The sequence below is a fragment of the Lissotriton vulgaris genome, chromosome 5 (assembly GCF_964263255.1).
Source record: "Lissotriton vulgaris chromosome 5, aLisVul1.2, whole genome shotgun sequence".
Taxonomy (NCBI): Eukaryota; Metazoa; Chordata; class Amphibia; order Caudata; family Salamandridae; genus Lissotriton; species Lissotriton vulgaris.
Window position 1 is genome coordinate 1,570,277,445 of NC_141693.1, and position 23,576 is coordinate 1,570,301,020.

General features: G+C 40.3%; 1 protein-coding gene across 1 annotated transcript; it reads right to left on the reverse strand.

Moving 5' to 3' along the window:
- Positions 1–716: 716 nt before the first annotated feature.
- Positions 717–18,502, reverse strand: LOC147716693 (chymotrypsinogen B-like). Its single transcript, XM_086923647.1, has 7 exons — positions 18,394–18,502; positions 15,938–16,041; positions 13,536–13,615; positions 10,923–11,001; positions 6,618–6,798; positions 2,201–2,334; positions 717–1,039 (listed from the first exon to the last, which is right to left on the reverse strand). The coding sequence occupies exons 1-7, from the start codon at positions 18,443–18,445 to the stop codon at positions 878–880; spliced, it is 792 nt and encodes a 263-aa protein (XP_086779773.1). The 5' UTR covers positions 18,446–18,502; the 3' UTR covers positions 717–877.
- Between the last annotated feature and the right edge of the window lie 5,074 nt (positions 18,503–23,576).

A 23,576-nucleotide genomic window follows, 5' to 3' on the forward strand; every position in this document is an offset into this window, starting at 1 on the left:
CTGTATTCAACGATAATTATTGTGTTGTTTAGATCCGGGTTATGCACACATCATTTGTGTTTAAAATATTAAGCGGTATTTTTATATACTTTGATTCCTGTATGCAAAAACAGTAATAAAAAGATCAAACAAAAAACATCAAGTTTGGGTGAGCATCAGCAAGCAGTGTAACTCCGCTTCGAGCCTCTCTACCAAAGCTCTGTTGGTGGAGCACAGTCTTATACTTCCACTACATCAAGGCACTTTCCGTGACTGGCTTCTGCAAATCAATGCATTCTTTTCAATATTCATCAAAACCGTCCTAAGCTCCACATAAAGAGCTGTTGTCCAGTGATATCAACGTCCTCAAGACTCCCAACAGGAGGACAAGGCGGATTCCATTACCTCCCTGATGCAGGCTGTTTAAGGCGTATCGCTCTACATTGTATGCTTTGGACCTGCCACTGAACCCCTATACCTGACCTGGGTGACTCTTCTCGTTTCTCTTTCACAAGACTACTGCACATTGCACCAGCACTTCTACCAGGGGTAATTGTAATTGTGCTCCTGCTATATTCCCTCTTCTTAGCTGACGCAGGGTGGGGAAGTTAGTTTGAAGTATAAACACTATCTAGTTCAACTTTTTCAAGCCAGAAGGTAAAACCTTCTTAAAAGTATAACACCCACTTTGACGACACTAATACTGAGACAGAAAAGGAAATAAAAGACGGCAAATATTCACATACTCAACATTTTAATCTCAGAGTACTGGATTTTTAAGAACGTAACAATAGGTGACATGCCAACACAGGTCAAAGACATTGCGCAGGCATGACTGACGAAGAATGCTATTGCACTTTTGCGGACGGCATTGTGTTAGTATAGACTTCTTAAAGATTTAGTTGGCCAGGACAATCTCATCGATCCACTTTCGAAACGTCGATACATTCGAATAGACGGCGGGCGTAGTCGCAGAGCAGGTATTTTGAGTCCAGGACGCCACACCAATTAGGTACCACGCGCCGTATCTTTCACAGACCAAAGGGCCACCAATGTCTCCCTACAAGGAAGAGGACAAGAGAAAGGTCAACGAAGAGCTCAATAGAGGAAGGAGACAGAACATAGCTGGTGTTTTTATTTCTTCTACAAAATACTTTAATGCAGAATGCCTTTTAAAGTGCTTCATGAATAACACTTTAACACGCTGTTCGATAGCAGTGACTGGAATTTTCAGAGTTTCGGACACAATCTCTTGAAATAGTGATCAAGAGACATAAACCATGAGATGAACGCTATCATTAAAGCCCATTCAATTACCAAGAACCATTGGCTAATGCATCCTGACCTGAAGAAAAACACTGCTCTCCCTCCCACACTATGGGCACATGCATCATTGACAATTGCATTCGCAAACGGTGCGAATCGCAATTTTCAGCCATTTGCGAATCCAATTGACAAAATTGGGATGCATCATGTTTTTCGCAATTTTAGAAATCGCAATCACGTTGCGATTTCTAAAATTGCGATTGCATTTAAGAAATCGCAATTTGAGATTTCTTAAATGCAATGCATGAACATTTTAAATTTGCCAATTCGCAAATAGGGAGAGGTACATTACCATGAAGTTGACCTTCATGGTAATTTGCGAAAACTTTCAAAAATGCACAAAAGTGCATTTTTGAAAGTTTCATTTTGCACACACACATGCCCTTGGGGCATGTGTGTGTGAAAAATGCACTTAAAGTTATATTTCAGGGGTGCAGGGGGGGTCCTTTGGACCCCCCAGCACCCTTGAAATTGCATTTTCTAGGCCCATAGAATCAATGGCAAGGGATTCCTTAATTGCGATTCGCAAATTGTGAATCGCAATTAAGGAAATTTAAGAAATCGCAAAACAAATTGTGATTTCTTGGTGCATAGCCGTTTGCGATTTCTTAATTGCGATTCCTTCATTTGCACAATTAAGAAATCGCAAACGGCAACAATGATGCATGTGGCCGTTAGTCTTCTCTCCACCCCACCTTCAACAAGCTTGAGCTCAGGCGGCATTGAGGAGAACACCGGTGATGTGTTAGATTTCCACACCCTGAGCTTTTCCAGAGTGTGCATTTTGATAGGATCCTTTGTCGGTTGAGACTTTGAATGACTGAAATGATGTCTGTCCTTGTGTCCATCTGTGCATGCAGGACAGAATGCATCCTGGGAAGTCTGAGATACGCACCATGCACGCGGATGCGCCGGCACCTCCCGCGCAGACCATGGAGTCGGTGACGAGGCTGCCGTGGTGGATTTCACAGTCCTTGTTGATCAGAAGGGGCACAACAGCCTGCTGCAGTTTAGTAGGCGGGACGAATGCTGTGAACAGAGGAACAGAAACCTGGTAAGAAGCTCAAATCACCGTGCAATCCTGAATTAACACAAAGCAACAAAAAGGAAAATATTTCAAGCATGGCTTTCATTGCTTCTAGTAATTTCAGCAACTGGGACTTGCCACGAAAATAGTCATTTTGACTGCACTCGTTGCCTTCAATGGACTAACCTCTGCTGCCAGCCTCGCTGCTCAAAACCATTAGTTTCAACATGTTTTTTCTCTAGCTTTATCAGGATAGGTTCTCTGTTGTTTAGTTAGAGATCGTGAAATGTGAATCCGGCGCCAAAGTGAAGTGAAATTATTTATTTCCTGGACTTCATGGAGTCAGGGTTGGAGGGCCCCTCCCAGCGCCATGAGTATGACATCAAAAAGTGGTCCTGTCAGGCCTGATAGAGGTCTTGGCTGAAGTCTCTAGAGCTGAGCAGCGCCTTGGCTGCTGTAACATGTTTACTGCTGCTGTTTTTCTCCTTGAGTGGAATTTTTTGTAACAAGCATCCTACACTTCCAGTGGAGGGGGAGGGGGAGGATCTCCGAAAACCTCATATGTATTTTTTCTTCTTGATCAAAGTGGGTAGAATTTTATTATTCCCAAAGTGAAAATGACATTTCAGTTCTGAAAGTGGAAGTACTTCAGTTTGTACCAGTGGTAATCAAACTGTGTGGATTGAAGGCATGAAGGTTGCCTTAAAGGGACCTGCACTATGGTTTGGCAAAAAACTTTTAATTCTCATAATAATAGAAAATAAATGGCAGCCATCAAGGCTCAAGGTGTGCAGGGGCAGGCTTGGCCTTTGAAAATGCATATTTATTGTGAGCCTGGTCACTATGCAGGCGGATGGTCATGCTTTCAGTTGCAGTTGTTTTAATTATTTTTTATTTTATTTTGGGAATTTGTAGAGCGCGACTGATACCTTGCAGGCTTCCTGGCGCTGTAGAATACTCTGTTAGCGAATAACCGGGGGAACAGTCAACGGACAGTTTATTGAGGGAAAAGCCAGGTCTTGATACGTCTCCTAAACGGAAGAAGCTGGGACATCTGACGTATGTCAGTGGGTAGGCTGTTCCACAGCTTGGCCGCTGCAACCCTGAAGGATCTTCCTCCTGTTCTGGCTTTATTAAATCTGGGTACCTTTACCAGACAAGCCGAGGACGAGCGTAGATCTCTGGCAGGAGTGTACCACATAAACAGGGCTTGCAGAGGTTTAGGTCCAAGTCCATGCAGAGTCTTAAAGACAATGCAGAGGGACTTGAAAGCCACTCGTTGTTTTAGCGGTAGCCAGTGTAGCTCAGACAGAGCTGCTGTGGCCGAAGCCCTCCTCGTCCAGCCAAGAGCCAGCTTGGCGGCGGCAGATTGAATTCGCTGTAGACGATCCATCAGCGTGACTGGAGACTCCAGGAGCAGGGCGTTACAATAGTCAAGGCGACTGAGTATCGTACACCTGACTATCGACGCCCTGGCTTGTGCCGGGAGGAGAGGCATGATTTTCCGCAGTGAGCGAAGCAGGGCTGTGCAGATCCCCACAGTTTTTGTCACCTGGGTTTCCATACTTAATTTGTTGTCAAGCATGGCTCCCAGGTTGCGAACCGAGGGAACTGGCAGAGGTTTGTCACTAAACTCTGGGGGCCAGAAATCAGTCGGAAACTGACGGGGTATCTTGGTGCCTGAACAGAACAGGACCTCCGTTTTTGCGGAGTTAAACTGGAGGGAGTTTGTGTGAAGCCATCCAGCCGTCGCTCTTAAGCAGTCGTGGAAGGTCGAGAAAGGAGTGGCGTCTTCACCCTCCCAAGAGAGGATGAGCTGTGTATCATCCGCATAGTTTATTGTTTTGATCCCGAAGGATTGGATTAGTTGGATTAGCGGGATGAGATACACATTAAAAAGGATGTGGCTGATAGAGGAGCCCTGAGGGACTCCCTGGGGTACTGATGCGAAGGTGGATTGGAATGGGGGGAGAGAGACAGCCTGTCTTCTGTCCCGAAGGTAGGAATGAAACCAGAGCAATGCCGTGCCCTCCACACCCACCTCACCAAGTCTCTGCAGCAGCATACCATGATTGACCGTATCGAATGCGGCAGACAGGTCCAGCAGTATCAATGCCACTGGCTGACCCCTGTCTGCACGCATGCGAAGATCCTCCAAGGCTGTCAGGACTGCTGTTTCGGTGCCGTGGGCAGGACGGAACCCGAACTGGTGATCATCCAGGAGATTGTTTTGTTCTAAGTGGGCGGACAGGCACGAGCTGACCCATCGTTCGGCGATCTTCGCTGGGAAAGGCAGCAGGGAGATGGGTCGGTAATTTGACAGACAGTCCGAGCTCAGGGAAGGTTTCTTTAAGAGAGGGGTAATCAGTGCCTGTTTCCAGGGAGTTGGGACAAAGCCACTATGGAGAGACTGATTACATATAAGGCGCATGGTGTCAAAGAGCTCATTTCCAAAATTTTTCCAGACTTTTGGTGGTAGGGGGTCGAGTGGAGAGCCCGAGGTGATACCAATTATGTTCTGGCATTTCTTAGTATGCAAGGCTCAGATGTCACCACACTTGGTGAAAACATTAATAAAGGCAGATTTAAACAGTAAGATAGCCTTTTGGATCTGTAGATCCCAGGATCAAGTCCAGACAGAGTGGAATTAGTCTTTTATTCTTTAGAGATTGGTGGCGGGAGTGAGGTGAGTTGGGTAAGAGTGTCACTCGTTGTCACATCACATAGTAGCTCAAGTGGAGTGTTCACAGGGTAGCTGACTCTGGCCCCGAGAAGCAAAAGGCTGCACTGTGTTTTTATGCTAAATAGGTGCACAAGCAAACTGACTGAATATTTAAAGCCAACCCTGAGTATTGTGATGCTGCACTGGGGATGTGAGACTATATTTATATCTAAGGCTATATATACTTGCTAATGTTGGCTGTGTTTGGTCAGTTGTGAGTGTGCTTGGGAGCAGGGGTTGTACTAAATAATTGGGGACTGCGCCTTTGGCCATTTGGAATTAAGCCTGGCACTTGAGGCAGTAACTGAGCATTGAGCATTTAAGACTGAGCCTGGGTTTTTGAGGAGACAATGCCTCCACATTTGAAATAGTAATTTGTGTGCAACATTGTTCTTGAACATGTGACAGTCGTAGCTGGGTGGCATAGCTGCCACGTTGCATCATGCTATGCAGAACACCGTCATTCACGGTTGACTGGTATCCACACCATTTTGGCCACTGGACTTTTTAGTCTGTACTAACAGTGCTAAAGAAGAGACTATAAGTTCCAGAATGCAGTAAAGGAAAAAACAGGATTGGCTGCAGGTGTTACACATGACATGGTTGCACTTGGCAGCTATGTGTTTGGTGATGGGAGTGCTCCTGGCACTGCACAGCAGCACCCTAAGGTCTATATGTATGGAACTAAACTATATTTATCTTTTCATGTAATATAATATTATTTTATTGCCCTTACTGTTGTTGTAGTTTTTTAACTTCAGTGATGATACTTACTGTATTGTTATGGTGGAGAGTCAAAGGAAATGTAATGTTGCTTCTTGAGGTGTTCTCAGGACAAAAGGAAATATGGTGTCAGTGAATGTAATGTCCCAACTGCTACCTCTAACATTTGTTGAGTTGATGTCCATGGGTGTTTAGTAATGTTCCTGTCGGATCACAAACTATTTTTCATAATCAGATTTCATTCATGGAACAATGCTTTTCCATGTGAGGCACATGCCATATGAGATGCTAGTGCAGATACAGAAATATTCAGTATAAGGCGCTGCACTTCTCATTGCAGTTAGGATAATGTTATATCAAATAAATAAAACAATGATAAATTTGCGGACACTCATATTTTAGCAGCAGGTGTTTAACCCACCAAGCTACCTTAATGGTATTGGAATCTGTGATCTGCAGGTGAGAACAGAAGCATTTCTCCTCTGGCATCTTCTGCCCACCCTGGTGGGGTCGGGCCGTGCACGTATGATATGTATGCATTTCAAACATGCAATCACTTTACTGCGGGCTCGACTCCTGAAATGTAAGCGACCAGCTAGGAGCTGTGTTTCATTTTTGGTAGTCACATTACTGTGGACGTAATGGGCTGTTCTCTAAACCATAACGCTCTGACTCAAGATGCTGTTTAATTAAGTTAGTGCAAAGGTAGAGTAGATGACAGGAAACTGACTTCTCTGCACTCATTGTTATGTAGGATTACAGGCAACATTGCCGCATTTGTGAATTAATGAACTTGTGAAGCCAAACAGTATTTTTGCCCAATAAAAAGAAACATCTCACAGTTGCTTCGCTTCAGCCCCCATCCTGTGGTGACGCACAGCTCCTGGCCTGAGTATATCTCGTCTTCAGCTGGTAGACAGACTGGTTTGACAGTTTTAGAGAAGCCAACAGGCTTAGCAAGTTTCACAAGGGAAATGTCAAACTCTTTGGTTTCTGGATTCCAGTCTTTATTGTTGAATACCTGTAGAGAAAGCAGAAAGAAAATCACAAAATACATCTTTTAGAGACCAAATGGTGCACAGTTTCGGCCTTCAACAACAACATGGTTGCTCTCCATCGATTTCCAAATGTTATTGCGACACGAAATTGAAACAGTTAAGGATGTGACCACGGACTGATGGATCCTCACGACTCAAGGACAGCGTTGAATCGGTTAATGAATGACATACCTTTGCCTGATCAGGCAAGAGCAGCTAAGCCTCAGACTTGATATGCAGTGGTACATGATATTAAATCATTGTCATCTGCGGTTTTTGCCAGGCCGAACAGAAGCAACTCATGTTTTATGGGAGAAGCCAAGTCCTTGATTTACATGAGTACTTTGAAGATTTCAACATCATAGCCCTTTAGTTCAATTGTTAAGTCTACAAAGTAAGTTGCACACAATGAAAAACTGATTTTTTTTTTACTGAATATTGAGGCTAAGAACATCGAGATACAAGAATATCATGGATAAAAGATCGAAGAACAAAATATAGAAAGGTAAGTGCAGATAGAGAAAGTATAGATTTACTATTCCTAACTTCGCATTTATGTGCCTTTAACATATATATATATATATTGCCATGGTACACACGTGTACAATTAGATATTGAAAATCTATCCTTACCTTACGATATTTTAGATTTAACAGTTTGTCTTCAATATTTGTATACCTTGATATGCCGTAAAGCATCCATTTGTATTATTTGTGACTTGTGAAAATGTGATCACATTACCATAATAAATTTGTTGATTGAAGGTTGCATTCCATAATGAAATGAGAGGCATTTGCTTAACCTCGAAATCAATCACTGCAAGGATTTGGCACCAAACTATTTGAATGACCTGTTGAGGGTTGAAATGCTGGTGAGCACTCTTAGTTCTTCACTGTATAATAAGCTTAATATTCTTCAGTGTATTATGTAAAGCTTGGGGAAGTTTACATATAACAGGAAACACATCTAAAATTACTTGAAATAGATCTAACCATTTCTATTTTAATGTTTAATGTAATCTGCCACACTACTTACAAGTATCAATTTACATTTACAAATTACCTTCCACAAGTGTTAACCTACTGTTATTAACATGCTGCTTGCTACTCGAGTACTAGTGGATTTTATGATTATGGGGTTAATGTTGATTTTGTTTTTATTAAGGAAGTAATGTTGATGTATTATTTTACTGTAATTGTAACTGTCATATATTTTAGTTGCTGAAACCTGGAAGCTCCGGTTTATCAGACACTGCTGTGCCTTAGTTATCACTGTTTTAGTTTTCATATTAATAATCTAGTTTATTAATATGAAAACTAAAACAGTGATATGATTAGCTGATTACCTTTATCCTGGCCTTATTCTTTGGAATGGGCACAGAACAGAAGAACCTGCCAATCTCTATTACAAATTTGTACCAGAACCCTGATTCTTTTTCACTGTCACTTATCAGACAAAAAGCAGAGGATGGAGAATCTAGCTTGCACCCTCATATAGTTTTAAGAGTAGGAGGCGAGAAAAGGGGTAAGGATTCCAAGGTGTGATATTTTGATTTATGGGCAAAAAGTTGAAGTGATGGCAGACTTTGGCGCTGCTTTATCATTTTAGGCCAAAGTTTAGTTCAGGAACTACAGAAGAAAAACAAGTATATCCCACAGACATACACCCTCAGAGTTGTAAAGAACAAAGACTAAATAGGTTAATTTTGGGGACACATTGATTTTTAGGGTTGTGAAACCAAGGGGGATATTTATGTCGTTGGCAAGGATGATCCTATCCTTTGGTGGCCACAACAGGAGAAGATGGAGATTAAATTAGAGCCCAGGGCTAATCCTCCTATTTATATGATTGAGTCAAGAGGGGATGGAGTGTAAGGAAGAGCCCGATATTTGTAAAGATGTGATATTAAGGAGAGCAAAGTTGATTGGAAAAGTACTGAGGCTTTGAAATTTCAAATGTTTTAAATAAAGTGGCACACCATGTGCAATATTGTGTAAGAAACATCCATTTATCCTACAGAGCAAATTTAAAATCTATCCTGAGGGAATAATATTCGAAGAATTTTATCAAGTCCATGGTGTCTTCTTCACACTAGGTTGCTCAAATTGTGATTTAACTAAAGAGTTTTGGAGAAATTCAACTATGTGTAGATCTCTGCAGTCTTAACAATGCCATTTGGATCTACCAGCATCCCTGTAGAATAGCCATGAAATGATCTCACCCTTGGGAAGAGAAGCTGTGTGTTCAAACTTAGACCTCGCCAGTGCCTATCACCAAAAGGTTTTGGTAGAAGACTCTAGGCACCTCACTGCATTTGTCTTGCCATAAGGCTATTTCAGTATGAGAGAATGTCTTTTCCACCGGAGAGATCAGCTTTCTTTTTTCAACAAATTCTGAAACAGACTTTCAAACATTTGGAGGAAATACTTTTTTTCAGGACAATATTATTGGACAACATGATTTGAGATAGGTGAAGGTCCTCCAAGGTCTGTCAACAAAGGGTTAACTTTACACCATGAGACATGTCGCTTTAGGTGTGACTCTGTAGAATATCTTGGTCAAACTATCTCTAAGGAGGGAACCATACTAAAAGAGGCTCATGACAAAGCAATTGTGGTAACTCAGGTCCTTAGGAAAAAAGAACAATTAGCATCCTTCCTAGGTTTCATGAAATATTAACCAAAATTTGTAGAAAAATATTCCTGTATGTTTTAATCTTTAACAATTGTACTCAAAACAAACGCTGGATTTGTTTCGGGCTGAGCTCAAAAGGATGCTTCTTATGGAATTAAGAAGGACTATGCCCAAGTTCCCCTTTGATGACATTTGTAGTAGGAAATGTTGTATTGCTGCAGTTGAACTCAGTGGGTCTGGATTAGGGAGCTGTCCGCCAGCAGGGAGATGGACAGAAGAAATGAATTGTGGCTTATGAATCTACATGCTTATGAGAACCAGAAAAACAGTATTCAGTAATAGAAAATGAGTTGTTGAAATGCACCTGGACAGTCTAACATTTTTATGTTTGCTCTGGGGGGGTCCTCATTTTTACTAAGAAAGGATCACAAGCCCCAGGTCAAAAGAAAGGGTTATGACTGTCAGACCGGCTAGATTTGCTGCACAACTCCAGAGCTACCAATCTGAGATTGAACGCGTAGCAGAGAAAAGGAACCAAAATGCTGACTGTGTGTCTCAGTTACCGTAGCCTATTTCAGAGTCTGACATGGATGAGAGTGAGATTTAAGTTTTATTAATTTGAAAAGTTTTATAAAGCCCCAAACATGACCTGTACAAGTATTAGAGCACTGTAGAAAGGAACAGAAGCAAAGGGAGGTAAAAACATGAATACAACACAATGGAACTTGAAACAAGAACAAGCAATAACCTTTCTCATGGGACATGTGAGGTATGAGGAGAAGCAACAGGTCGTAAGTGGCACTTGGAAGACACAAATGACAACATTGAACAAAGGTAACAACCCATCTTGTGGGACATGTAAAGAACGCGAAGAGCAGCAAGTCTTAAGTTGTATTTGGTATCAGAGATGTGGTCTCTGATGACAAAGTGGCTGATGCCAATAAAAAAACTTTTTCTTCAACTTAAATCATAAATAATCATTTTCCTGTGTCATAAAATCGGAATTATCCTTTTGATTGAACTTGACTACGAGGTAAAGAGAAACACATGGTCATACTCCCACTTCCAAGATTGAGTACAATCCCCTTTAACTGGCAATAGTGTTAAATCCTCCAATCAGAGTGAGGCTGAGGCGTTTAAGTATTGTGAACTCTGTATTCAGGGTCGTTATGCCATTTATTTTAATTGACAAGAACTAAGGAAAGCATCATGGCTGAAACGCGTCTGCTTTAAATTAAAATATCAAGTTACCCCGCGAGTGCTCCTAAAGTTTCATTGGAGTAAGCATAAAAGATTTCTTTAAATGGAGAATTAGTGCAAATCACTACAAAAACGTATAGGTTTGACACCAGCGACAAACGCTAGTGACCCGGGACACTGACAGTCCAATTTAATCATTGTGTATATATATATGGTGAATATAAAGTTTTGTCTTAATATAACATTTGGTAGTTCCCATCAGACTTTTTCTTACCTGAGCGATAGCTAAAGTTTTAGTGACTTCTGCGTTGTTTTCCAGGTCGTGTTCTCCAAGAACCACTTGATGGGATGTGCTGATAAAGGAAAAAGGTAATTTTTGAGCCACGACAACACTTAGGGAATGAAGTGTAACTGGTTTCAGAAGTGAGTGAGACGTCCTTTGGGCTGAGAGGACTTGTACAGTGACAAGAGAGAATGGGTGATTTTTGCTTAAAACCCTTATTTAGATCTGATGTACAAATATATATATCGCTATCTCATGACCTTGTCAGACAGTAATGTAGTCTTACACATCACATTATAAAGTTTATTATTAATTCACTTACACAGAGCAAAACACTTTCAAGCATTTATAAAAACAAAATAAAACAAGACACAAAATGTAACTTAACTCTGTAGAGTCTACAAATGAAGACTACATTGCATTTTTACAGCACTTAAGTAACAGTTAGAAGGAAAACTGGTGGCTAGCAAGATCCTCACTGTGGTGATTGATACAATGATGGATGGATGACTCGCGCCATGGAAGAGATAACAGTAGGTCGCTCTTGGTATCTAAAGGACTGCCAGATGTTGGGTGTGAGGAGAGTGTCCTTCACCTAGGGCTCGGATCCTTCTTGGGGCAAGAGGATGGGAAGGACAACTGGCAGGACCCATGCAACGAGGGACATGGCACAACCCTGACGATAACCAATGCTATAACAAACCTCCAGAAGCATTGTATAAACTCTGTTCACTTTGAAATATAACAATGCAGTAGCATTTTCACTACTTGAGAAAGTAAAGGAATGTTTGAGCTTGGAAAACAACAGGAACTACATGCAATGGCACATCAGTAGTGCACTCCAACCAGAATGCCAAGGCTGGTGCATGCATGATTGAGTCTTTTCTGCTTCTTTCCCTTTGATTAACTGCGAATATGAGATCAGAAGAGGTTCTGGCATAAAGCATATTTTGCTCTTCTGTCTAAATTATTAACCCTTTGTGAGGTGTTTTAACGTCCATCATTTTGAAGATCATGATTCGAACAACTGATGCTGCAGTCATTCTTTTTTACTATTGTGCAATACCATTCTAATCACAATCCACCAAGTGCTTCCCACCCTACTCTATAGGAAAGAGTTCAAGAACCTCCTCTCCAAGGTACATCTCATCACCATGTAACAGTCACAGGACTATTCGGAACCCCTACCTCTTTTCCTAGCCCCTACCATCAATCCTGCAGCTAGGATGAATATAGTGCAGAATTTCCTTTGCAAATTCGGAAATTGCATTAGTGCCCCAAAGACCAGCTACTATTCAGAATGTGCACATAGAAATTTCAGGAGAGTTTCCTTGTGATCCCAAACTGAAGGAAGACATTACCATTGCCCAAGATTTTGAAATGGGAATAAAGCGGTGAAGATGATGAACGAGAAGAGAATTTTGGTGATTAAAATGATGTGACAGTAATAGGAAAAGTTGTGAGCAAGGAAGATAAAGATGGCGAGAACAAGGGACATTGGAGAATAAACAGTAGAAGCATCAGGAGTATTAACAGTGAGTCAAGATTCATTGGGGTGACTTTGGTCATCTTAGTTACATGGACAACAAGGATTTCCCAGGTTGAAAATGTAAATGTAGATAGTATGGCTGAAAGAGGCGTTTCACTGAAATGTGTTGTGGTGTGAGACGTGTGAGATGGGAGGGTGACAAGGATGAGTGCGGAGTTTAGGTAGTACACTTATAGAATGGAGGCTTCAAGCAACAATAAGAAAAAATCTATGAATGGGGAGCCTGGAACCTATGACGTTATTAAATGGACATGATAGCCATAAGGCCTATGCGTAAATCCCTTTGCACAAAGGTATGAGCAAGTCATCTGCCAGGCATCAACCAAATAGTTTGCTGTATGGCATTGTGAGCTGGTCAGTTTTTGCCCACAATCTTATCTTCCATAGTGGAATGTGTGGGAGATCAGGAAAATAACCCCATGTGTGTGAAGAAGGGTGTTGGCAATGGGTACCTAATCTAATAACTTGGGTTTCTATTTTAGTAACAAAACAGGCACATCCTTTCTTTTCCTTCAATCACAAAATGGCACCAGTAGTTTAAGGGGTTACACCAAGCTCACAAAAGTACTAATCGAGTTTCTAGAAGTATTAAGTGACTAGCCAGCCTTGCCCCATAGAACTGATTCAGAATAAATTATATGACAATATTTTCAGCTGTGAAGTGTTTATTCTCCAACGATCTGAGACAGCATAATACAGATAAAAATTCCATCACTTTAATTTGAATTAATTGGACCTTCTCCAATGTTCTACGCTATGATTTTGCTACACAGTGGGTGGTATTGGGTCATATTTTGCAGGTTCTTAGGGAGCCAGCACACTCCCCATATTTAGGATTTTAACCTTGCTCTTGAATACAGTAAAGATAAGTGCCACTGAATAGCTACCCTGAGATCCAACATGAGCCTCATTCTTCAACACATTTCTCTTTGTAGATCATGTGAGATGGACAGCTCAACTCAGCCCACAGAGATAACATGGGGACAAAATACACAACTTCAAAAAACTACCTGTGCTTGCTTTTCATGTTAGATGTTGAAATATTGACAACTTACGTCACTGCGCAGGTGATAGAGGTGATGACCCACTTTGCACTAATAAGCGTCCCACCACAAATATGCCATCCATCCAACTCCTGCAAAAACAAACATCATGAAGACAGGTTATCCACGTATATGGAGGCCACTCTAGACTTCTAGTTAATGTCCTGCAAGCAGTTGAATTATACGAGAAAGGGTTCCTGGATGTGGCATTGAGCCTTTTACCTGCATGAGGCTCTTCTGCACAGTTACTGGGACTTGTCTACTCAGGTCCTGATGTATCTGGATAAGAAGATATCCTCCTCCAGCTCAGACTCCACCTTTGCCCCATGGGTATTTGATTTAGAGGTGAAATCTTAGTTGGGACCACCATGCCAAAGCATGCCATGACTGATTTCAGGCCTAGTTGCGAGGGTATTTGGAGGCAGAGATATGGTTGAAGTACCTGTGCGTCTCTTTCTGAGACTGAAGAGTTCCCAGGAGTTCACCCCATGGCCTGCTGAAGTACAAACATGACAAGAACTATCTGTGCCACATCCTCTGAGGCCCGTCGAGCGGTGAATGGTGCCCTGTACCCATTGGGCCTTTTCTAATCTGCTGCTTTACCTGCCTCATGGTTGCTGTCTGTGCCGAGGTTCCACCAGCACTATCCAGCAAAGTAAGGCAACACAGTGGGAGATATCAATATTACCCTAGACCAGAAGTTGATTGCTACAATAGGGCTGCCATTAGCAGCTCAGTGGCCACAATCTTTCACCCCAACTACTTTATTTGGCTGAAGAGAGCTGTTAGGTTGGATGTGGCATCAGGAGGTTCATGCATCAAAATGGCTGTCTTCACATACCCTGGAGTTCATTACAGATGTTAGTGCTGTGCACCCCGCTGTCACATATATTGGGAGTTAAATCATTGTTTTATTATTGGTGTTAAACATGAAGAGTGTCTGTTTTTACAGTGCTCTTTATTGGACTTTTTGTTTTATGGTCTCTAGTCCATGCATTACAAACAATGTGTATGCACAATTATTTTCTGAATGCGTTATCATTATCATTAACATTTTCAAAATACACCATTCCAACATTTCAGGGGATGAGTGATGTCTTAGGTGGGGATATCTCTTGGAAACAGGAGAACTTTATATAAAAAACACAATTAAAGATAAAACAACAAACACCACACTATTGAGTGAGTCATCATAGTGAATGATGACTCATTTGATGTGTCCCAGGAATGTTCTGTCTACAACATAGTTGAGCTTGCTGCCTTGTACCAATGTCTTTCCATCTAGTCTGGGATGCATGTGAAGAGTCAATTGAATAAACAAGACTTCCTCTATGCCCTGAGCAGTCATCACATATATTAAACAAGGCGCACTGGATTTGGAAAAAAAGGCATCTACTGGTTTGCCACTTGCACACTAGAGCCAAGGCAGCCAGTACCATTTGATCTAACCCAGCCGGGATCCATTCCTGATACCAGTAAACTGGCAAGCACACACGCAAAGGGACGATGGCCCCAGCTCCATGGGGCCCAACTGATGAGTGTCATGAGCTGCAAAAAGGTTGAGAATCATCAAGAACCAGTTACCCATTGTGCATTTTGGTACAATAAGAGTGACAACCGTATCAAATCCTTCATCTGACCGTAAATCTGTACCAAGCTAAAGAATGACATTGTATAGATGTATATAAGTATCTACAGTGCAGCCCTAGCCAAAAGGCAGCAGAGGCCTGTGCATGGTGATAGATACGCACAGAATCAATGAGTGATAAAACAGTTGTGGACTGTTAATGCATTCTGATGTAGTGTTCTTTGAAGAGGTGAGGCTTCAACTCTTCCCTACTTTGGAGCAGCGTTGGTGCGGTCCTGAGGGATACGGGCATAGTGTTCCAGGTCATGAAACAATATATACAAAGGCCTATTGTCTTGTTTTTTTCTTTTTTACACTTCTTGGTCTGCAGTCTGATGGTTTCCTGGCTGAAAGTGTGCCGAAGAGGTGAATGATTCAAGATTTCCCTTGAATGCATGTTGCCCATTATAATGATCTCAGCATGACAAAGAATGGTTGGAGGGTGGAGGACAGTGTGAGTCACACAGAGTGTGTTCCCAAGAAGCCTAATCACGGAGTCACTCATTATAGATTCAAGGCAGGGCGGTGCCCTTCAGTGTCACAGTTATGTTAATGACAACCTCCCTAAAAAATTTCAAGTGGGCTTTGCCAAACTGGCTGTCCTGAGATAACGTGCATTACCCACTATGCACTTAAGTGTACATTTGGATGTTGTTCCAAAGGCTTCATGCGGTGATTCTTGCATGAACATCTCCTGTCATTGGTCATGTACAAAGCTTTCATATGTCTGATGTTCAGCTGACACGTTGTACCAGTGGGATATGAACAGTGAGGGAACAATTGTTACCTGTATGGAGACCTGCCACGGCCATGACCCGGGGACAGCTTCTTCACCATTAGCAACCCTTGCGAAGCCGCTCAGGACCGGGTAGATGTCTGGTTCACCACAGCCTAGAATGCAAGAGAGCTCTGTTAGTTCAGGGACATGCACACATTAACAAGTGGAAAACGCCTTACTATTTATTGGGCAGCGCAATACATTACACTTCCCATGGAATTTACTTTTTCAAGTCTGGTGGAGCAACAAAGACAAGAAAATAGAGAGGAGCTATGGGAGGAAACGACGTTTGTGTAACTTTGAACAGGCATCTCATGTCCTATTAGAATCAGATGATCGGGAAGAGAGATGGTGAGATGGGCAGAATCCGGGACGGTACCACTGCTAGTCAAGAATACGGTAATCATTGCAAGCCACAAATAGGGAATGGTGGGGTACAATCAATTTCTTTAAACTCGGTTAGAAATGTATAGCTGTGCCATCATTTCAGTTATCAAAATGTGAATTATACATATTAAGTTGTGTTTTGAGCAGCGGTTCAACAGCATCAAACGAAACACCTACTAATCACCAGACAATCACCTGTCTGCTCAGTAACTCGGCAAGTGTGGCCGTGAGTCTGCCACATGGTTATAAGGTTCCTTGAATTGGCTAACTTATTCTATATTTGCCAATTTTGGTAAACTGTTTTCTATATATTCACTAGCCTTCTTGTCACAGATTATTTTGTAGGATTATCCTGGCGAGTTATTCCCTCATATTTTAGGAGATAGTTCTAGGCCTGCTGGTCTGGTGAAGAATTCAAACTCTTGTGCTGTGGCACACAATCTCTGGTGAGAGCCGCCTCAACTGGAAAAGCATCACACTATTGTGAGTGTCACATGGATTTGAGCACTTTGGAGCTAAAGGTCGTAACATTAAACTGGAAATTCTCAAGGTTGCACTTCTGATCCTGTTAACTATACTGTCTAATAAGGAGATTCAGGGCAACTCTCAGCCCAACCCCAGCATCCTAATTGGGTCCGTGCTCGGACATGGTGGAAGCTTGAGTGCATGGGGCAGTGGAACTGAGAGAGCGGGCACCAGGGGTCCTACCTAATGAATTGTAGAATGTATGTTCCAAATCTACTAGCTATGTCTGTAGGTCCTGAACTTATTTCCTTTATTTGAACGGCCTCCAGAAACCATTCCATTGGATTTCTCAACTTCACCGTGGTCGCTAAATGTTTATACCCACTCTAGGTCCCAAAATAACAGCAACTAACATATTAAAATGCACCTCCACCTTGCAAGGCCCACCAGAGTCTGTGAGTCCTTCGCTTACAGAAATGATTCGAATTTTTCTATGCCCTGAGGATGCTGCGATCAGCTTAGAAATGCTGCAAATGAGGGGGCCAGTCTTCTGGCCTATGCTCAGTGTCAGCAAGGCATACTCTGGATATAATGGCTGTATATTCCTCAACTGCAGACAGTGAAAGGAACATTAAGGACTGTAAGCAGAGTCCCATCTGAGGAGTGATGAGTCAGCTCAGCCATATGTGCTTGCTGAATCATGACTAGGAGGCGAAACTTAATAATGCCAAGTGAACATCAAACCCCCGCACACGTACAGTTTGTCAGATAGATTAGTAGTAAAAGTTTGATGGCAAAATATCAGTTACAAAAAAAAGCAACTCGGAGAGGGATTGATAATACCGTTCTGCAATCCCAAGCAGCAGGTGATGCCAAGGCCGATAGAGAGCACGTGTTACCCGTGTGGGATGTTTCCAAAGTCTTTAATATTTATTTAAACTACTGGTTATGTCCCAGATCCTGTGCCTCTCATGCTGAAGGCCTCCAAGTGCCTCTACAGCGTTCTAAGGAGGCCTCTCGGCGCTTTCAGTGGGCAGTCATGAGAGCGCTACGGCTGAACCGCAAGACCCACAGTAGTTGGGTGTTTGCCACTCACGCGGCTCTACATGTACCATCACTTTCGACCTTTCTGCCATAGTGAACAAACGCAGAAACATTTTGAAATCGCCTCTAAGGTGTCTGAAACTGGTAAAGAGCAACCTCGAGAATGTTCCAGTGCTCGGTATATCTTTAAACACGCCTCCCTTTTACAAGATGGTACCTATGGGTATAAAATATAGCACTGCTAGCTTATTACGCTGAGCCACTAAGCGGCATCTCAACTTTCAAAAGTCAGTTCCTACTCCCTCAATGTGGTTTATCCTTCAAGACGCTGAACATGCAGCACTCTGGAGACGAATAACACCTTTACAGCAATAAAATACAAATCAGATGTATTCCCTCACATGAATCAGAATGGCCATCTTCGCCCTAAGCTTTGAATACCTGACCCTACCTCCACAGGACGTATTGTGCGTTCCTCTTTGCGCCCCTATCTGATCACAAGCTGCTGTGAGACCCCAGAGACTCTTCCTAGCAGTCAGCAATGAGGAAGCCTTACTGCTGTCACTTACCAAGGGCGGTGCTGGCCAGGGCCAGGGAGCAGAGCAGAGCCAGGAGAGTCATGGTGCAGTGAGAGCTTCACTCAGGAATGTGAGACCCTCCTGGGAGGCGCAGCCTCTATATAAGGGCGCTGAGCTCCCGGGGAGGCCTTGGTAATCATTGATTTATCAGCCTGACCTCAGATTACACCCAACATCTCCCTTTCTGTGGAAAGGCAAACAATGTGAGAGGTTCTACGGGGGAGCCAACATCTTATGGGAGTAGCAGGTGGGATTGAAAATAACCGTGGCCAGAAAGGTTTGGTAAGAGCCTTGGTTTAGCGTTGGCACTGTATCAGCCTTTAATATCTCTTAAACAGCTTTGATGATGGTTAATCCGAAAGAGTACCACAGGTATCATACACATTCTGGGAACGCATGTGGATACATTTGAGTGGCCAGGTTGGTACTGAACAACAGGCATTTCTCAAGGGATTAAACAAAGCGTCTTTAAAAAAACTTTAAAACTGTTAGTGGGCTTCAAAAACTAAATCACACACTGTCAGCCTGAGCTAAAATACAGTTGAAAGAACAACCAATACATTCTGCAAAAAGAACAGATGATGGACGGAGTGCTGAACAAATCAAACATTCACCCCGAGTCACAGATCTGGGTTTAATCCAACATTTTTTGCTCACTACGTCACTGCATTTGAATCAAGCCATATGCAAATCAGTCTTACCCAGCTACCCATTGGTATAGGAAACAAAAAGGAGTGACCCCATTAACCAAGAGACAAGGTACTAGAGGTAGGTAAAGTAGAAATTCTCTTGGAACAACTATTCTAAAGAAACCTTATACTCAAACCATTCATATGTATCTATCAGTCTTTACACATTCCTCACGCATATATGTAAAATGAATATAAATAAACCCTGAAAAACAATTGTCGAGATATCCAACAACACATATAGTTTATCTGGAATTCAGTCAAAATATCGAGTCCAAAATATAGAATTGCAGTAATATTGAATTAAAAATATAGAATGGACAAAATATCGAATGGACAGAATATAGTCAACAAAAATATCGAATAGAATTGCAGTAATATCGAATTCAAAATATAGAATGGACAAAATATCGAATGGACAGAATATAGTCAACAAAAATATCGAATTTAAGGTAAGTTATCGATTTTTTAATAATATCGAATTTTTTAAAGTGTTTTTTATGTTAGTATATGTGTGAAAAGTGTATATTTATTTTAAGTAATTAATTTTATGGTATTTAATGTTTGCGTAATATAATTCTGTATCGAGTTGTGGGTTTATAGGGGAATAGGGTGGGAAGAAATTTAATTATAATTATTAAATATTTTAATTTATTAATTGGTATTCATTTTGAATTCATTGTTAATTAATTTTAATTGGTAATTAATTAAAATATAATTGGTAATTAATTGAGTAATTGATAATTGTGTTCATTTTATTAATTTATTTTCTGTTGCGGGTTGTGGGTTTATAAGGGAATAGGGTGGGAAGTAATTTAATTCTAATTAATTAAATGGTTTAATTTATTTATTGGTATTTATCTTGAATTAATTGTTAATTAATTTTTAATTGATAATTAATTCAATTATAATTGGTAATTCATTTTCATTAATTGATTAATTGATAATTATTGTAATTTTCTTAATTTATTTTCTGTTGCGGGTTGTGGGTTTGTAGTGGAATAGGGTGGGAAGTAATTTCATTGTAATGAATTACATTTTTAATTTTTATATTGGTATTTATTTTGAATGAATTTTTAATTATTTTTATTATTAATAAATTAATTGTTAATTGGTAATTATGTTTTATTAATAGGTAATTATTTTTAATAGATAATTTTTATTTGTATTTTAATTGATTAATTATTATAACATATTAAATTGGTAATTACTTTTAATTAATTTGTAATTGGTATTAATATTTAATTTATTTTTATTCATATATGAAGTATTTACTTTCCCTACTGTTGCATTCACTGGAGTGGGAATAGTAATTTTTACTCCTACGCTATCCAACGCTTTCCCTACTGTTGCACTCTCTAGAGTGGGACCAGTAATTTTTACTCCTACACTATCCAACGCTTTCCCTACTGTTGCACTCTCTGGAATGGTAATAGTAATTTTTACTCCTACGCTATCCAATGCTTTCCCTACTGTTGCACTCTCTGGAATGGGAATAGTAATGTTTACCCTCCCGCTATCCAACGCTTTCCCTACTGTTGCACTCACTGGAGTGGGAATAGTAATTTTTACCCCTACGCTATCCAACGCTTTCCCTACTGTTGCACTCACTGGAGTGGGAATAGTAGTTTTTACTCCTACTCTATCCAACGCTTTCCCTACTGTTGCACTCACTGGAGTGGGAATAGTAATTTTTACCCTTACGCTATCCAACGCTTTCCCTACTGTTGCACTCACTTGGGTGGGAATAGTAATTTTTACACCTACACTATCCAATGCTTTCCCTACTGTTGCACTCTCTGGAGTGGGAATAGTAATTTTTACCCTCCCGCTGTCCAGCGCTTTCCCTACTGTTGCACTCACTGGAGTGGGAATAGTAATTTTTACCCTCCCGCTATCCAACGCTTTCCCTACTGTTGCTCTCACTGGAGTGGGAATAGTAATTTTTACCCTCCCGCTATCCAACGCTTTCCCTACTGTTGCACTCTCTGGAGTGGGAATAGTAATTTTTACCCCTACGCTATACAACCGTAAAAATATTGCATATGTTTTATTATTATTATGTTCATATATATATATATATATATATATATATATATATATATATATATATATATATATATATATATATATATATATATATATATATATATATATGTATTAAAACATGAAATTGTATTTTGTTTTTACTTACAATAATTATTTATTAATTTTAAGGTTATTTAAATATTTTAAGTATGTTTAGGTTAATTATATTTAATATTTTATTAATTTTGAATTACTTTTAAAACATAAAAAAAATCTATATTTTGACTAACTATATTTTTTACAACGATATTTTTGTACTTACCTGTTTGGAGATAGGGATTTGATAGTTTTGCATTCTATATTTTTTCCTCGATATTTCGGTAAGTCTATGTTTGTGTCATCGATATTATTTCAGTGATCCAGTTTATCTCTATGAGAATTGATACTCATAAAAAATCACAAGCGTGTTTACACAAAATAATTACAAACATAAATAATATATTACAATTTTTGAGAGACAAAAGACATGTGAAACATTAAAAACATCATTAAAACGGTTATCCCAATAGGAATCAATCAAGCATGAAAGGATGTCTACTACTCAATAGTTGAGTGGAACCCCGAAATTTCCTCGGGTACAGCTCTCAACCAACAGGGCGTCGACACGTTTCGGTGGTAATTAGACAGTTTATGCAACTACCTTCTTCAGGACAATTAATAAATCGTATCTCTTAGAGTTGTCATGAATTCGTTACACCTATTTAAAAACACACAAAAGTTGTTTTTATGAAATGGGAAATAACTATTATAAAAATAATTCTTTATTAAAAAGGGAAAACATTTTTTCTCATAATCATGAAGGTGTCTAAGCATAGCTTAATTCCATGCCCTTACAGAACTAAACCACATCATTCCTAATGTTACAGTCCAATTATCTAATCAAATCATCTGACAATTGTTTATGAGGGTCCGAGCGATTATTTACCCAAAATGCATTTCGTACTCACACTCATTCAAATCTTATCATGCTTTCCTCATTCTTACTCATTTATTGGGGTGTTGGAGAGAATATATCTCCACCCAAAAATCATGCATATATGCATGGATTGCCTGATATCATACTCCCAGTAGGAAATCTGGTTATAATTAATTTATCTAAATTTCCTTTCTGGCTCTTTGGAGTGACGAATATTAACATTTAATTTTTCTCTAACCGCTAGGAACCTGAGCTCATCTACACATAGGACTCATGGTTCTCTTAGATAATGATAAGGGATATATATATTTTTTTCATGCTTTGTATATTCTCCAAAATCATAATTCTAAAACAGGTTATTAAATTTAACCTACCTAGTTAAAAAATGATGTAAAGTTTCCAAATTTTCGTTAAAACTCGGATAGAGTATTCTTCATGGGCAGAACTTCTATACTTCCAAATATTTATTCATTGGGTCCATAATGGAAATGGAAAAGTGCGGAGTCTTTAGTATATCACTTTGAATTTTAACAAGTACCCGATTTCGCCATTCCAAACTCATAGTTCTACAACAGGTTGGTAAGTTTGACCTACCTCGTTCGAAAAAGATCAGAGCCCAAGGGTCTAGAGTCCCCAAATCCTTATATAGAACTCGAATAGAGTGTGCATCATGGATGGAACTTCTATACTTCCATATGTTTATTCTTGGAATCCTTCTTCGAAATGGAAAAGAGTGGGGTCTTTAGTATATCACCTTGCATTTTACCAAATCCTCTATTTCGCCATTCACGTGCCCAAAATCTATAATATTATATAACATACCTTTAAAATATATAGTTCTTTCTTTTAACTTCTTTTGAGATGCATCAATCGGCAGTCTTTGATATTTAAAAACGTCTCCTTGTGATGCTTAATCCAATCTACCACATGGGCCTCTCTTTGTGTAAATCTGAAAAAATGTGGAGTACAGTTATGTATTCATCCCAATTATCTGACCACCTCATACTGTAGTATTGGCTACGGGTGCTCGTTGAATACAAGTTTCTATGGCCTGGAATCTACGGAATGCTAAAGTACTTCTGGTATTTTACTGACCTCTGCTGGTTGTTTTCTATCAAGACAGTTAATTAAAGGCAGTTGAACAAGCAGAAAGGAATTCTGGTATATTTACTGACCTCTACTGGTCGTTCTTTATCAATACAGTTAATTAGAAGCAGTTGAACAAGCAGAAAGCAATCCTGATATTTTCATGACCTCTACTGGTCGTTTTCTATCAAGACAATTAAATAGAGGCAGTTGAACAGCAAAAAGTCCCTAAACAAAGGCAGAAGCCGACAAGTCCTAGGGCTGATCTCCAGATCCCACAAAGTACATACAACAGATCTTCCAGACAGTGCAAGCGCTGTCTAGGCTCGACCTAATGAGAGTTAAAGCTGAACAGACCAATGAATGATGTGACCTATCTGTGTGATTTTTTTTTA

Bases quoted from the DNA above. Each gene is read 5' to 3' on its own strand.
- LOC147716693 (XM_086923647.1), bottom strand. From the start codon at position 18,445: ATGACTCTCCTGGCTCTGCTCTGCTCCCTGGCCCTGGCCAGCACCGCC. The intron at 13,616-15,937 runs GTAACAATTGTT...TTGTTTTTGCAG, and splicing joins CGTGGCAGGTCTCCATACAG to GAGTTGGATGGATGGCATAT. The intron at 6,799-10,922 runs GTAAGAAAAAGT...CTTTCTCTACAG, and splicing joins AAACTTTAGCTATCGCTCAG to GTATTCAACAATAAAGACTG.